This window comes from Ictidomys tridecemlineatus, chromosome 3 (assembly GCF_052094955.1).
Source record: "Ictidomys tridecemlineatus isolate mIctTri1 chromosome 3, mIctTri1.hap1, whole genome shotgun sequence".
Taxonomy (NCBI): Eukaryota; Metazoa; Chordata; class Mammalia; order Rodentia; family Sciuridae; genus Ictidomys; species Ictidomys tridecemlineatus.
The window spans coordinates 110,852,780-110,870,220 of record NC_135479.1 but is presented as its reverse complement, the minus strand read 5'-3'; the positions used below and the strand labels follow the sequence as shown (position 1 = coordinate 110,870,220).

The window sequence follows — 17,441 nt, the reverse complement described above, 5'->3', positions numbered from 1 at the left end:
TCTCTCAAAGGGAACTATTATATTTATTTATTGTCTCTCAAAGAGAACTATTATATTTATTTATTATTTATAGACAGATGGAATTTCATAGATCTTTTTGAGCATCTAGAGTTAAAGGAGCACAGTATTACAAATAACTGAAATATATCAGAAAAAATAATATGCATATGCATACAAATACACACACACTACACAGACATAGAGACAGATTCCAAGTTCTTCATCTGCTGATTCAGCCAACAGCAGATAAAATACTCCTTTTAAAAAAATTGCATTTTTACTGAATATTTACAGTTTTTCATTGTTATTATCCCTTTAACAATAGTTTAACAATTATTTTCTATAACATATGTAACTTAAGACTGATTAAAAGTATATTGGAGGTTATACCTAAGATATATGTAAATACTTTGGCATTTTACATATAAGACTAGAACATCTGCAGATTTGGGTGTCCAGGGAACCTACCTGGAACCAATCACCTGTTAATACGAAATGACAACAATGTGTGGGTATGTATATGTAAATATATAATGTAGATATATATGTGTATATATATACATATTCTTTGTAAATGTATTCTTCACATATATGTTTGAAGAGAATAATATTGAAAATAGATCAAAATATTAATGGGTAGTAATATGGGTAAAAATTATATGTGAGTTCTTTATACTGATCTGAAATTATATCTGAATAAAGCTTAAATTTCAGAAACCCCAAACACATGAAAATATATTTGATTTTAACAAAAGAATTCATCATAAATTGTCATACCTTTACAAATTTAACTGTAAAAAAATGAAAAAAATGTGTAATGCATTGTCTTTTGAGCAAAAGACATTCATTTTCCTAGACAGCTGATATGCATATAAGTTGCTAATATTTCATGGATGTAGTTGGTCACATAGGTCTTATTTATAATAGTAAAAAAAAACTTTTGAACAATTCTGGTTTAAGTGATTATTCCATGAAAAATAAGACGTGTTCAAAATATTTAATCATATTCATTTTCATATTATTTTTTCCAGGAAAATTCAATCTACCTTTCCAATGAAAATAGACTAGGCAATTTGTTATGCTATATCCATTAAAAGTGTTAATATAGATAATATGACAAAGTTGAAAAAAAATTGATAGCATTATTTTGAAGTAACTTAAAATTGGTTACATGAATATAGCACAAAAAATATATGTGACACATCCCCAAATTACGGAAAATTGCTTAATTATACATGAGCAAAATAAAGAAAAAAGATAAAGAATAAATTTTGTAGGACAATTTCATCAAGGTATAGGGTCAAGGATTTGCCTCTTTCTGGTATAGAACTTCCCCAAACAATCTCAAAAAAATTTCATGTAAATTACATGCATCCTCGTATAAAAAGCATCACAACTTCCTGTTACTCACTCTCCCTTAATTCCAAAAGGACAACTTGCTTTACTGATGCCCTGCCCACAGGCATTTCCATATTAGTTGTTATCTTATTCTCAAAGTGTTTTATTATTTGCGTAATTGGGCCCACTTTGAATGTCTGCTGAGAAATCCATCTTCAAACACCTGTCACATCTGGGAATGAATGTCTAGTTCTTTGGCTCCAGAGACTTGTTGAGATTTATTCTGATTAAGAACATTTCCCTTGCCAAGACTGTTGGATACATTCCTATTAAATAGTCTGTGGAGGATCTCAGAAGATGAAAATCTACTTTGTTGTAGTGATAGTCATTTATTACATTTCTGGATAAATAAAGAAAATAGGAAAAAGATATTCAAATATCCATATATAAAATGCCTGTTATAGTTACTGATCTCACAAATATTAGAAAATAACTTCAATACCTTCATAATTTGAGGAATAATTACTTAAAACTCTTTGTGGCTGAATTTCTTCAACCAAAATTAAGGATAAAAGACTACTTACTTTTAAAGATGATTATAATTTTTAAAAGAATTAATCTATTCAAAGTGTATATAACAGTGTTTATAAATAATATTTATTATCTAAAATTATTATCATAATATAACAAAAGATAAAATAATTATACGTGTATGATAATATACCAATAATACAATGATTTAACAGGTAATTAGTACCATGCAATAAAGGAAAAATTATATCAAAACATGCAACCAATGCTATATATAGCCATGTAACCATAACCACTACAAGATTTTTCAAAAGTAAACAAAATAACCCAAAGTGATCTTTCCTGCTTTGTGACATATAAATTGTAGAAATATATTTTTTATAACTGTTAAATTATTTTTTGTAGTTGTAGATATATAGCATGCCTTTATTTTATTTGTCTCATTTTTATGTGGTGCTAAGGGTCGAACACAAGTTCTCACTCATGCCAGGCAAGCACTTTGATACTGAACTACAGCCCTAGCCCAGAAATGTACTTTAATTTGAAAACCACACTTTTTTTTCAGAAAATGCATTTATCTTGTTAAAGAAAGTATTAATAAAGAAAATATTAGAACACTTTTATGGCATCATCAGACCTAAGAATAGGCACTTTTGTTGAGGCTGGCTTTGAAATCATGATTCTCCTGTCTCAGCCTCCCAAGCTACTAGGATCACAGGCGTGCACTACCGCACCCGGCCTCTCCTAGGAGTAATGTTAGACTCACGGTTTAAAATCTTTCTTGAATCAAGAAAACATCCAGCCCCTGATAACAGAGTCACAATTAAACCTTAAGAACTCAAGGCATCGAGGCTGGGTAACTGGAAGCCACTGTAAAGACAAGACCATAATCCTTGCCAAGACCAAGTTTTAGCATATGTAGCTGCAAAACCTGAGCAGTATTAATGTTATGTCAAGAGTCTGTGGCATTTCATCAGTGTCACTTTTCAGCATACTTAACATTTAACAGCAGGATCGCTAACCATCGAGGATGTGAATAATCCTTGCCTACTAACCCTGAAACACACTCACTATGTGTGACCTACATCCTCCTGCTAGTAGTGTCAGAAAAGAATGACGCCACCAAAGCAGATCAGCTGCTGTATGTTGAGCCACAGAGGAAACCACTCAAGTATGACAGGAAGAAGAAACGCTTTAAGGACGAAGTAAAGTAATGCATCTGACAACAGGGCATAGCTTAGAAACCATGAGAGTGGTGAACTAAACGGGCAAGAGCTAAAGATGACTCACTCGAGTAAAAACAGTGAGCAGGAAAAAAAAAAAAATGTCAGGTTTTGTAATCAGTTTAAACATCTGCTTGTAACTGATTTTGGTTTTAGCATCATTTTTTCATAACAAAAATTAAATTATGTGTAAAAATGTGATATGTTTTGTATAGCATTGAGTGGGTATTAGGAGCATGCAAAATACTCTGCTGAATTCACGGAAATTAAAAATCCTCAATAATTGCAGGGTTTGAAAATAAGATTAACTATATACTAGCTTAGAAAACAATGCAATGGAGTTGTGTGGGAAGAAGAATTTTGACATTTGGATAAGTAAATCACTACATTGAACTAATGGCTTCTCTTGTAAGCCATCAAAATTAATGCATTTTAAAGCAAAATGCCATTACTCTGAAACCCATAGCAAAACTGTCAGCGTACTTCCTCTTAAAAAGACTTTTTCTGCATTTAGATACACCATGAATTCTGTTACTTTTCTTTATCTAGGTTATTAGAAAAACTATATTCTAAATACATTATAAATCATTATTGTGAAGTTTATTAGCTAGTCTATACTGCCTAAGTAGTAATTTTCATTAAAAAAAAAAAGACAAGCTGAAAACAAAATGACTTTCACCTGGGAATTACTTGACTTGAAATGATGTCAGACAAATCCATGTTAAAATTCTGATTCCCACAGCTACTATGGTAGGATATATAGCAAATTTCTGATTTTTTCCAAGCCTTAGCTTCATCATCTGAAAGTTTAGTTAATAGTATTAACTAAATTTTTAAAAATATATTTCATGTAAATTGTTAGTTTAAATGCTTGATACACGATAGAATAACAACAGAAATTGCCAGGTTTTATGTTTGCTTGTTAATATTTAAAATATTGAATACCGAAAATCAGCCTTTCTACAAATACATGCCTTCTGATTAGTCCTCAGTGAGACCAAAGATAAGAGATTTAAAAGTGAAAGATCTCATTTACAAAAGATGAAAAATGAAACAGCACTGAGAATTCAGGTATTAAAGAGTTCATTAGAAGTATTTCTTTTAAAAATTTTACCTAATATGTCTTTCAGGGAAGATGAGCATGAAAGATAAAAATACATCCTCCTCTGCATATGCACTGCCAGCTACCAGCTACAAAAAGCCTTTTTTACAGAGTTTGTTGAAGATCTTTCATGGTATTTCCTTGACTTGGCCAGAAAATTGCAGCTTTTCATTGCGTACACCTGCATGCAGGGCTCCCTGAAAAGTAAATTACTATGAACAGTGAAATTTGTATGACTTAAATAAGTGTTGAGACATGGGGAATGAAAAGGGACACATATCAGAGATGTTCATTTAGTTAATAAAACTAGGCATTTGATTTGAATAGCTTTATATCTACAGAGTGATTGTCTCTCACTTTCTTTTTTATGATGCTTTAAAACTACATAATTTTCACAGATTGAATAGCAAATTTCAATAACATCATTTCTTTACAACAAAGTGTGCATCTTTAAATCTTAAGCATAGGAAAAAGCTATAAAAGAAAAAAAAAGTTCTGATAGTGTTAAGAAATCGTGTATTTTCTGTTTAAAAAAGCTTCCATATCTTTTTTTTTTTTCAGTCTTAGAAGACTGCCTGTGATTATAAAGCATGATCCAGTAATACTTTTGTAAATGAATCACTACTGCATTCATACCATTAGCCTCTGAACAGATGTCAGAAAGTAAAGATTGGCTGCCTCTAGATCAAGTTGCTGCTGCCAATTCTCGCGAGCTTTGTCAGTAACAGTTGATTGTAATGTCAGTGCAGTCCAATTTACAGGCTGGAGCAGCAGCTGCATCCTGCATTTCCCTGAAGTATTGCATGATTTCTACTCCTTGCAAACTTTATCATCTTTATTTTTGCAGAAAGTCGGGTAAGTTGATCTGAATTTACACTTTTTTTTGCAGAGATGTAAGTTACTGTGAGGCTCATTCTGTGGGAGGAGTGTGGTTTCTTCACATGTTTGTTTGCCCTTTGGTGCTCTGTGGGGAATAGTCACTGAAGCTTGCAAATGGGACAGATGAAGCAAGTGAGCCGGCACATGCATCAGATCTCTCTATTTTCCTGGGAATGCAGATCTAGTCCCCATAACTGTTGAGGGAATAGGAGTTTATTCTCCACATAAAGGGCCATATCACTTGTGGAATCAAATATCACTGTGATATTTATTCTTTCTGAGCTCCTTAAGGAAATATATTTTACACTACTTTATTCTTATATGCACTGATTAATGACTCTTGCCTTGAAAGAGTAATAAAAGTGATCTTTGGCCAGGTTTGATCTATTTTCTCCCCTTTTTGAAGTGGCATAACATTAATAGTTCTCTTACTGATTACTTTGCAAAGTAATTTCTCAATCAATATCTTGTCGTCTGAAACTTTCACATTATCAACAGACAGAAGCTCAACTTTTCTTTTATGTAAAACAAAAATCTGTTTCCTAAGTTGATTTACAAATGTTTTCCCTTTGCCTGGTTAAACTTCTTTTTTTTTTTTTTTTTACAGGCATTTTTAAATAGTAGCAAAATATCTTATATTTACTGTTATTTTATTATTTAGAAATATTAAGCAAATATAGACTTTCTGCTGATGTTTTAATCTTCTAAACTTAATGTTATTTTTTTGACATCAATAACTATCAATAATCACAAGGGCATTAAGCTTTAAAAGTATAAAATGTGTTAAATTGAAAAAAGACTGAAATGTGATCACAATTGTTACATTTTTAAAAATTTCTGTTTTTTATATACATTTTTATTTTTGGAGTAGGTCTTCTACCTTTTTATTAATATATGTCAGTTAAGAATGTTATGTGTAATGTATCCCTAATATAAACTATTACTAGTGATAAATGAAACTTTCTCATTTATAAATTCTTTATTTGAGGATAAGATTAAGCATTTGAAGTGTGGCATATTGCTTGGAAGGGTATTCCTTAGAGTTCTCTGTAGGTGTAAAATAACGTGGTCTTTAGATCAAAAAAAAAAAATTCTAACTGGATTTTCAAAGTTATATTTTATTTTCCTAGCTGTGTTATTTTTGTTTATTTGCAATGTCCCACTTTTTTAGTTGTAAAAAGCATCCAAGACCTATTCCACATTATATTTTATAAAATATAAGCAAGTATTAGTTTAACAAGTTATATCTTCTGTACAAATGTAGTACCTTCTTTGATTTATTTATAGGCAATAATAATACATATTTAAAATATACAGCATGTTTGTTTTGATGTTTTTGTTAAAATTTGCTCACTCTTACGAAAACTGGACTGTCAAAGAGAAATAGAATAGATGACAACCTCAGAGAAAATTCAACTTCTGGAGAAGACCTAGAGATCTAAATATTAAGGGTTCAAATTATTTCTACAGTGAAAGTGTGTGAGCACTTTTCTTGATTGAGGACAGACACAGATCTTGTGCTTCTCATACCTAAAATATTGTCTTCTATCTGTATACAGCCTCTCAGTGCCTACCAGATAACTGAAAGAGCCCTAAGAGACAGTGGCATAGTGAAAAATAGTCTTTCTCAATTTCCCACTTTTTAAAATATGATATGAAACAAGGTTTGGGGATTTGATATAAGAATTTATTTGTTTTAAAATGACCAAATCATTTTAGTGGTTCCTGTTCTAGATCATATAAATATTATCTAGATTGCTATTACTTCAACATTTTAATAGAACTTGTTTTCAAATAAAAAGATACATTTTATTGTGACTTTTTAAACATTGGAAAACTAATATGCAGAGAAGACTATTAGGAATATTTTTGACATTTCTTTATGTAGGCACTGGCTGGCCCATTATTTTAAATACTTAGTTGATATCCAATTATGCCGAATAAGTGGTAAATATATAATTCTTTATTTAAGTCACATCCAGTATAGTATAACACAGCATATTTACTCTTATAACTGACTGGAGAATTTTGATAATTTTTAAATTAAAATGCAAAAAGAAGAAAGTTATTGAGTTTCATTTTTTAAATTATATTTTTGAAAGTTCAGAATTTCAAAAAAAATCACCACGTTAATTTGTATGTCCTGGAGCATTTGATAAAATTGGAGTTTATTAATTTACTTTTGCCTCATCTTTCTTTCAAATATTATCTACTACTTCAATAGGTTAATTGATCTAAATTCCTTTTATTGTTGTACTTGTTGTGCAAATTTGCCCCATTTTTTATGATAAACTTGGTATGAATATATGTAATCAGTGGCAGTTGCCAATTATAACAGAATTTATGAAAAAATAAACAACGAATTTTTATTGAATATTTTAATCATTTTTAACAATTTAGACATGTAGACTAGTAACATTTTGTTAGTCTTCTTTTATTTATTTCTATTTTAAAACATAAATTGGAAGACTGTATAACCAATGTGTTAAAATGCAGAATATCATATTATAACAACAAACTGATGTTTATTTAAACAAAACAATGAAGGTGAATATAAAATTCTCAAACTACACGAAGTATGTGATCATTTGCAAATTTTCTTATGAAGATATAGATTTACTTTTATATTATATAACAATCTTCAACAAGTAGCATTTGGGTCAAAACTACATAGTTATCTTTGCAGTAATTGTATGCTTAAAACACTTGATTTAATGATAAAAATCAGATTATTTATGAGGTAAAATCTCATAATTATTGAAAAAATTCTCTAATTTATATGAATAGTATTGCATAAAATTGAGATATACTTGAAATGTAGATAAAAATATTTATGTAAATTAATGTAAGTGACATGAAAATGATATTGCAACCTTTTAGATGAAATAACACCTATTGTAAATGTAATAAAGTTACCATATTTATTAATTATATATGAAATAATGCACTTGTTAGTAATCGTATCTGCGTTGCAATAAAATTAGTAAAATGTTTGTAGAGAAAAAGTTTTTAAACAATCAGTGGCCAGAAAAGAGTTAACATTTTGTTTGATTCTTAAAGATAAACCAATATTTAAGTAAGATCAAGGAAACCATAGAGAATCTTTTCATTGGTCAGGGGGACACTGACTCAGCCAGCCAAGAAGGACAAGTGATAATCAAGATCCTGTAATTAATTTGTTGAAAGGGTGTAAAGACTAAACCTGCTTTGTATCTTATTCCTTTTGCTTTGACAATGTAGGTTTTTAAAGAGGGAACCATCCTGCACAGTACTTAATCTCATCCATTTATTTATGTAAAAGGACTTACTAATTATTAGGAAAAAAGAATAAAAAGGACTATACTATCAGTGCCTCTAAAACTCCTGTTAAAAGTCTGTAACTCCCATAGTAAATGTTAGGCTACCAGAAACTGTACATTATTATTACATATTACTTGCCTGTTGTTATTATAATGCAACAAGTTACATTTACTATAATAATAATAAGTTTTAAATATCATGAGCACAGAAAATGTTAAAATATTTCTGCTTCATTAATATATTTTATTGATGTTAGTACACATTCAGTAGTATTAAAGCAAAGGACATAAAAATAATCTGTGATGATTTAAAGACAGAACTTATTATAACTTATTTTATATAGAGATATTTTTGTACTTACATATGAATAGTGATAGTATTATATTTTGATGTGGATAAGGTTATAACTAGTAAGCTCTAAACTAAGTAAAATAAACCATGGTTTAATTTATTCAGATATATATTTGAATCAAAAGGTTTTTTTTTTTTTTCCCTTAGCTATCCTATGAACAGTGGTGAAATAAGCTGATTTTAAACATGAGTATTCAAGGTCTGGAAGAATTGAGAGTTATTCTACATACCAGGAGAGCTCCTTATTCTTTACCTTCTAAAACAATCTAAATTAACAAAAAAAGTAAAAACTAATACAGATGTTCAAGGCTGACAGGATTAGTTTCTTGGTCATGCAAGTTGGATTTATAATTACAGCATCAGAAAAAAATAAAGATTTTATATATATAAAATATATTTTATATATTTATATAGATGAAAACCACTACTTACAAATGAATATTCTAATTGTATTTCTTGTAGTTATATAAAGATGTTAGTTCTTTTAAAAATATTTGCATTACGTTTTTCAATCCCTCTTTAGGACATAGTCTTTGATGTGTTATTTAATATTTTTATGTAAAAGAAACTTAGATATCCATTAAAAATTTTTGATAAAACTTAGATCTATCCAAATGACATCTTTATATCATCAAAAATAGTATTTAACAAAATTTTAAATATTTATTATTTTGTACTTTGCAAAAATTATTTTGCTTGTTTCAATTATCCCCTTAACCTCTCAGCTATGGTCTTCTGATTTCAGTCATTTTGTCCACCATCAAAACAGAAATAACTCTGACTATGCTAACACATTTAACCAATTACATATTCTTCAAGAAATTAACAATTTAGCAGAAGTGCATTGTGTACAATTACTTCTAAGCCAGTATCTTCTTCCATACAATTATAATATCAGTCATTGTTCTCACCACCAGATTTGTAATTCAGACAGAAGCTCCTCATCCTTATTAAATTTCAGAAAAGTTTCCCTGGGATGCATCCCTGGCCCTCCTCATTTTTTTTTTTTTGCTTTAATAATGGAGCAGATTTGTTATTTTTTATGATTTATAAAATAAGCTGCAACTGTTAGATTTTTGTTACTTAACAATTCTATGAATACATTGTCTAAGTCATTTCTAGACAATAGACTAATATTGTATAGAAAGAGAAATTAGTAAGTAAAAGGACCATAAAAGGGACCATGTTGCAAAAAAGGGCAATAGTAGAAGTCTATGGAACCTAAAAAGTTCTTTATGTACTCACAGTTTTGTCATGAGCCAACAAGCCAATATTTCAAAAAATACATGAGCTTGTATTTTGTCCCCTAAGGCAGAAATTATACCTGACATACCCCTTAATGCCATATTTAATGTGGCTGTACATAGTGCAGAATTGATATTATATATGCTTGGGACAAACTTCCTCTTTAAAATATAAAATCTTTACAGATCATGAATATTTCAAAAGCAAAGTTACTTCTACTTTCCATTCTACTTATTTTTCTTCTAAATTGAAAACTAAAATAGCCTCATTTTCTTGTCCCCCTCCCAAATTTATGCCTTTGTAGTGACAGCAGACTTTGTAGTGTTCATATTTTTTAGGATAAAAAGAAGCAATATGTTTTAGTAAATTATCATCAATAAAGCATAACACTTTATACAAGACTAATCAAAATCTCTGCTTACCTCTCTTTCAGAAATCAACATGCAGAGCAAGCACTCATTCGTAGGTATTCAGTTTCTCTTGTGGTTTCTTCTCCTCTGCATGCTTATGAGGAAGTCACACACTGAAGAAGATATGATAATTACAACCAAGACCGGGAAAGTGAGAGGGATGAGCTTATCAGTACTTGGTGGCACTGTCACTGCCTTTCTTGGAATCCCTTATGCACAGCCACCCCTTGGTACCCTTCGATTCAAAAAGCCACAACCCCTAAATAAGTGGTCTGACATTTGGAATGCCACAAAATATGCAAATTCTTGCTATCAGAACATTGATGAAAGCTTCCCAGGCTTTCCGGGATCAGAGATGTGGAATCCAAACACCGACCTCAGTGAAGACTGCTTATATCTGAATGTGTGGGTTCCGGCACCTAAACCAAAGAATGCTACTGTAATGATCTGGATCTACGGTGGTGGCTTTCAGACTGGGACATCCTCTTTACATGTCTATGATGGCAAGTTCCTGGCTCGGGTTGAAAGAGTTATTGTAGTTTCAATGAACTATAGGGTGGGTGCCCTAGGATTCTTAGCCTTACCAGGAAACCAAGAGGCTCCAGGGAACATGGGCTTATTTGATCAACAACTGGCTCTTCAATGGGTCCATAAAAATATAGCAGCCTTTGGCGGAAATCCTAAAAGTGTTACTCTCTTTGGGGAAAGTGCAGGAGCAGCTTCAGTGAGCCTTCATTTGCTTTCTCCTAGAAGCCACCCTTTGTTCACCAGAGCCATTCTTCAAAGTGGATCCTCCAATGCCCCTTGGGCAGTAATTTCTCCTTATGAAGCCAGGAATAGAACCTTGACCTTAGCTAAATTCATTGGTTGCTCCAGTGAGAATGAGACGGAGATAATAAAATGCTTTCAAAATAAAGATCCCCAGGAAATTCTTCTGAATGAAGTCTTTGTTCTCCCTTATGACACTCCTTTGTCAATAAAATTTGGTCCCACTGTGGATGGTGATTTCCTCGCTGACATGCCAGACACCCTACTCCAACTTGGACAATTCAAAAAGACTCAGATATTGGTGGGTGTTAATAAAGATGAAGGGACAGCTTTTCTAGTATATGGTGTTCCTGGTTTCAGCAAAGATAACAATAGTGTCATAACAAGGAGGGAATTTCAAGAAGGTCTAAAAATGTTTTTCGAAGGAGTAAGTGAATTTGGGAAGGAATCAATTCTTTTCCATTATGCTGATTGGTTAGATGATCAGAGACCTGAAAACTACCGTGAGGCCTTGGATGATGTTGTTGGTGATTATAATATCATATGTCCTGCTTTGGAGTTTACCAAGAAGTTCTCAGATTTGGGAAACAATGCCTTTTTCTACTATTTTGAACACCGATCTTCCAAACTTCCTTGGCCAGAATGGATGGGAGTGATGCATGGCTATGAAATTGAATTTGTCTTTGGTTTACCTCTGGAAAGAAGAGTTAACTACACAAGAGCCGAGGAAATTTTGAGTAGATTCATAATGAAATGTTGGGCAAATTTTGCAAAGTATGGGTAAGTGATGATTTTTGTTGCTTTCTGCTTTAGTTGGTTTTGTTTTGCTTGGTCTCTTGATCTTTTGTGTAGACTTTCTTAAAGGCATAGAAAAGTTTGGATGATTTATTCTCTTTGTATCAAAGATAATAAATATTTTTATCATGTAGTAAATTTCAATTCTTTGTATCAGAGTGCTTTGCAGAAATCATCATAGAATTTTCATGAAAGTATTTCTTGATTTCATTTCCAAACTATTGCAGAGTACTTTAACAATGCTAGTCAAAATTTGTATGGAAATAGCTGCTTGCCTGAACAATTGAATTTTTTGTTATAGTGCTTTCTAAGCCTCAAGTTTACAATGTTCACAGATTTAGGCAAGAGTAGAAAAATATATCTTTTTTATGTTTCTAAGCCTTGTAGAGTGGTTTCTGCTACATGAAGTGATAATCTTTGCTCAGGAAAATGAAGGGACAAGGTGCTGATGGAATTTGCACTCAGATTATCCAAAATACACAGTATTGTTCATTCTATAAATTCATTTTCCCTAACAGATTTGTTAGAGCTCTCAGAGAGTCTGTGTTTGACAGGACCTATGAGAATCTTCATGTTTAGCTAAGCTGTTCTCCAAAGAGGTCTTATGGTTGATGTTAGATAATCAGAGACTTTGCCCTAGAATATATTTTTCTTATGTATTATAAATATTGCAATATTATGTCTTCAAAAGTCAGAAGAAAATACATGTACTTAGTGAGTTATAGATGGTTCCAATTATGCTTTGTCTATTTTTTTTAACCTACAGTTTTGCAAATGTGATACCATTCAATAGAAACGGTACTTTGAATTTTGAATTTTGATGTCTTCTTGGGCCAGCAGAATTAGGCAGGGTACTCTTTAGGATGCTGGACAGCGGCAGCAAGTCTCAGCTCCCAGGAAGAAAAAAAAGAAAGCAAGAGTAAACAGGGGATAAACTATAGGCTACTGTGTTGCTAAACCATAGCTTGCTCAGTAGCTTAGGTGCATTCAATGTGTTCTTTGATTTATGATATTTTCAATTTACAATGGCTTTATCAGGATATAACCCCATCATAAATCAAGGTGCTAAGAGGACATACCCCATTCATAAATCAAGGAGCAACTGTAATCGGTAGGAATATATTTTTGAATTGGGGTGCATTCATGTAAAATTAGAATCTTTTCTTTTTCACTACATGTATATTCTCAAAAGAATTTTAGACATTAAAGTAGTTTATATTATTGTGAATAATAAAAAATAGAAATTTATAGAACCTGTTTTAAAGGGAGTGTATGTCCATGTATCAATCATAAAAGTTGATTGCTTGTTTAATTAATCTGTGACAATTTCTTTAATAATTAAACATAATGTTGATAATGATATAATTGCTTTCTGGTGTTCTTAATTTACCTTCCATTTGGAATTCTTCATTTCCATGTTATTATATGGATCATTCTGCACTATCAGTTACATCATATTATTCTCAAAACTGCATGGTACGTATTCACTGTGTGTAAAGTTATAAATTTTCCATGTAGTTTTTAAGGGCTTCTATAATCTCTCTGCAACACACATTATCTAACAACATCTGGATATGTGGTAGACCAGTTCTCTCAGGAATGCAGACTCCAAGCAGAACTGTGCCCTGCAGCTGTGCTCTTGCTGTGTGTCTCCATTAAAACACCTACACTTTTCACTTTCAATGACTGAATCCTTCTCTTTGTAAGATGCTGATCAACTACACATGTCATTCAGTGTTTCTTTACTACCTAGTACAATTTCTTTTAACATCTTTTTTTTCATGGAGATTAATTATAAATTATCTATATCCTTGCCTTCAATATAAGCCAATTCTTCTAAACTATATTAAATTACAACTTCTTGAAATAGAAAGTATGATTTTGATGAAGACTCATTAAAGAACTGAGATGGGTATATCATATTTAAAGATTTGGTTAATGATTGAATGATAGTGAAAAATAGTTTAAATTTTTAAAAAATTCTTTCAAGATATGTGGGTTATTATATTTTCTGTAACTGTGAAGTAGTTTATGTCTTCTCAACATTCATCTGAATGTCTACTCAAGACAAGAAGCATCATATTATTTTTGAGCTACATTAGAATTACTTATGTCTCATTCTGTTCTCTGCCTAAAACCTATATCCACATGGGATAATTTCAATGTTTTGAATTTTTCTTACAATAGAATTTGCAAATTATTTAAAGAAAAATATTTTTTGAACATGCACGTTCATAATTTGTAAAGGATTTAATATTTTACTTGTTGAAATTATGAAGGAATCTATATTTTGTCATAGTGGAGAACAGTAAGAATGTGATATGTTAAACACATTTTTATATAAACATAACAGCAAATGAATAAGAGAATCTTTGGCATAATAGAAAAAATATAACCCTTCTGAAAGGCAGGTATGATTAATATTTTAAATGGAAATAAAAGGTTTACTTTTGAATTACAATGATAAATTCATAAAACAGGTATTATAAAATACTGAAGTTTAAAATCAACATAGTATATTATTATAACCATAACAAGATGTTACTTTAGAAAAGGAAGTTCCTTTCTGGTTTATATTTGCATGATCGAACAGAGAAAATGATAATTTGTCATATATGTTGAGAGTTGACTTTATGGCAAGCAACATGATAATAATAAATGGACTTCAGTGGAAATAAAGTTTGTAAATGTTAAGTTTGGAAATCTGACCACAGTCATGATGTTCCAACTCTTTAGCTCTCAAGAGGGGAAATTATCATCCATCCATCCCATGTCTGATCTCATTTTGAATGTTTCACTTGGGGGTGAGGTAGTACTAGCAAGGTATAATCTTGTATCTGACATCTTTTGTTAGCATGATATATTTTCAACTCATCTCTGTCCTATGAATCAGAAGTTTATTTCTTACTCTCCTGGTGATTGCTATTCCTCATGGAAGATTATGCCATAGTATGGTCATTCATCTACAATTTGTTTTCTGCTTGGGAATATTATGAATAAAGTGTCCATAAATATTCTGCATAAGATGTTTGTAGATAAATATTCTTTTCTCTTTTTGAGTGGTGAAGAACTAGGAAAGATATTTCTGGGAAGTCAGTAAGTACATACTTATCTATTCTAGAAATTGTCTTTATTTAGTTTTCTTTAGTTGAGAATACCATATTTCCAGAAAAAAAAAATGTGCCAGAGCTCCAATAGGTTCACAACTTTAGCAACATTTGCAATTGTCAGTCTTCCCTGTTAGCTCTTCTGCTGGCTTTGTACTGTGATACCACAGTGGTTTTACTATTAACTGATAACTAATGAAATAGAACCTGTATTCACATGTTTAGTGGTCACTTGTATTTTATATATATATTGAACTCAATGTATTTCCTATTTTTAATTAGGTTTTACTTATCAGTGAATTGTAAGGGTCTTATATATTTAGTATAAAAATTCTATTGATTTTGAACACTTTCTCCTAGTCGGCATCATGACTATGAATTTTTAAATGACTTTCTTAATAATATATAGAGCAGAATTTTTAATTTAATTATTTTTCATAGAAATACTTACATATTTCATTATTATTTATTGGAAAAGATACTTCTTTAGCTATGTAATTATGTTGGAAATTTTTTTCAAAATCAGTTGACCATATGTGTGTGGATATAACTGAGGACAATTTATTTGTTCTACTAGGTAACCAATATCTATTTTTATGCCAGTATGTCTTCAGTAATATGTCTACATAGTATGGTTTTAAATTGAATCATTTAAAAACATAAAATTTAATTTAAAAATAAAATTTTTCTTGAAAAGCATGTCAGTCCTAGGTTTGAATTTCTTTCTTTTTTTTTTTTTTATTGGTTGTTCACAACATTACAAAGCTCTTGACATATCATACTTCGAACAATAGTTTCAAGTGAGTTATGAACTCCCATTTTTACCCCAAATACAGATTGCAGAATCACATAGGTTACACATTCACATTTTTACATAATGCCATACTAGTGACTGATGTATTCTGCTACCTTTCCTATCCTCTACTATCCCCCTCCCCCCCATCTTTTCTTTCTATCCCATCTACTGTAATTCATTTCTCTCCTTATTTTTCTTCCAATTCCCCTCACAACCTCTTTTATGTAGTTTTTTATAACAATGAGGGTCTCTTTCCATTTCCATGTAATTCCACTTTTCTCTCTCTTTCCCTCCCATCTCGTGCCTCTGTTTAATGTCAATCTTTTCTTCCTGCTCTTCCTCCCTACTCTATTCTTAGTTGCTCTCATTATATCAAAGAAGACATTTGGTATTTGTTTTTTAGGGATTGGCTAGCTTCACTGAGCATAATCTGCTCTAATGCCATCCATTTCCCTGCAAATTCCATGATTTTGTCATTTTTTAGTGCTGTGTAATACTCCATAGTGTATAAATGCCACATTTTTTAATCCATTCATCCATTGAAGGGCATCTGGGTTGGTTCCACAGTCTAGCTATTGTGAATTGTGCTGCTATGAACATCGATGTGGCCGTATCCCTGTAGTACGCTCTTTTAAGGTCTTCAGGGAATAGCCCAAGAAGGGCAATAACTGGGTCAAATGGTGGTTCCATTCCTAGCTTTCCCAGGAATCTCCATACTGCTTTCCAAATTGGCCGAACCAATTTGCAGTCCCACCAGCAATGTATAAGAGTACCCTTTTCTCCACATCCTCGCCAGCACTTGTTATTATTTGACTTCATAATGGCTGCCAATCTTACTGGAGTGAGATGGTATCTTAGGGTAGTTTTGATTTGCATTTCTCTGACTGCTAGAGATGGTGAGCATTTTTTCATGTATCTGTTGATTGATTGTATGTCCTCCTCTGAGAAGTGTCTGTTCAGGTCCTTGGCCCATTTGTTGATTGGGTTATTTGTTGTCTTATTGTCCAATTTTTTGAGTTCTTTGTAAACTCTGGATATTAAGGCTCTATCTGAAGTGTGGGGGGTAAAAATTTGTTCCCATGATGTAGGCTCCCGATTTACTTCTCTTATTGTTTCTCTTGCTGTGAAAAAACTTTTTAGTTTAAGTAAGTCCCATTTGTTGATTCTTGCTATTAACTCTTGTGCTATGGGTGTCCTGTTAAGGAATTTGGAGCCTGATCCCACAATATGTAGATCGTAGCCAACTTTTTCTTCTATCATACGCAGAGTCTCTGATTTGATATCAAGGTCCTTGATCCATTTTGAGCTAATTTTTGTGCATGGTGAGAGGAGGGGATTCAGTTTCATTTTGTTACATATGGATTTCCAGTTTTCCCAACACCATTTGTTGAAAATGCTATCCTTCCTCCATTGCATGCTTTTAGCCCCTTTATCGAATATAAGATAGTTGTAACTTTGTGGATTGAATTTCTTAATTAACTTCACATTCTTATTAAAAATTTAGTTAGTATGTTACAGTTATTGATAAAATTGAAGAAAGTGTTGATCTTAACATTATGGCTTTCCAAATCCATGAATATGATGTTTGTAATGTTA

The 17,441-nt window shown here is 31.5% G+C and overlaps 1 protein-coding gene across 1 annotated transcript in view; it reads left to right on the top strand.

Annotated features, from left to right (window-relative positions):
- The first annotated feature begins 4,896 nt into the window (after positions 1 to 4,896).
- Bche (butyrylcholinesterase) overlaps positions 4,897 to 17,441 on the top strand; it is a 68,731-nt gene continuing 56,186 nt past the window's right edge. The window contains exons 1-2 of the mRNA XM_078043601.1: positions 4,897 to 5,049; positions 10,403 to 11,927. Coding sequence (XP_077899727.1) covers positions 4,932 to 5,049; positions 10,403 to 11,927 — 1,643 coding nt within the window. The 5' untranslated portion in view covers positions 4,897 to 4,931. The remainder of the gene's footprint in view (positions 5,050 to 10,402; positions 11,928 to 17,441) is intronic.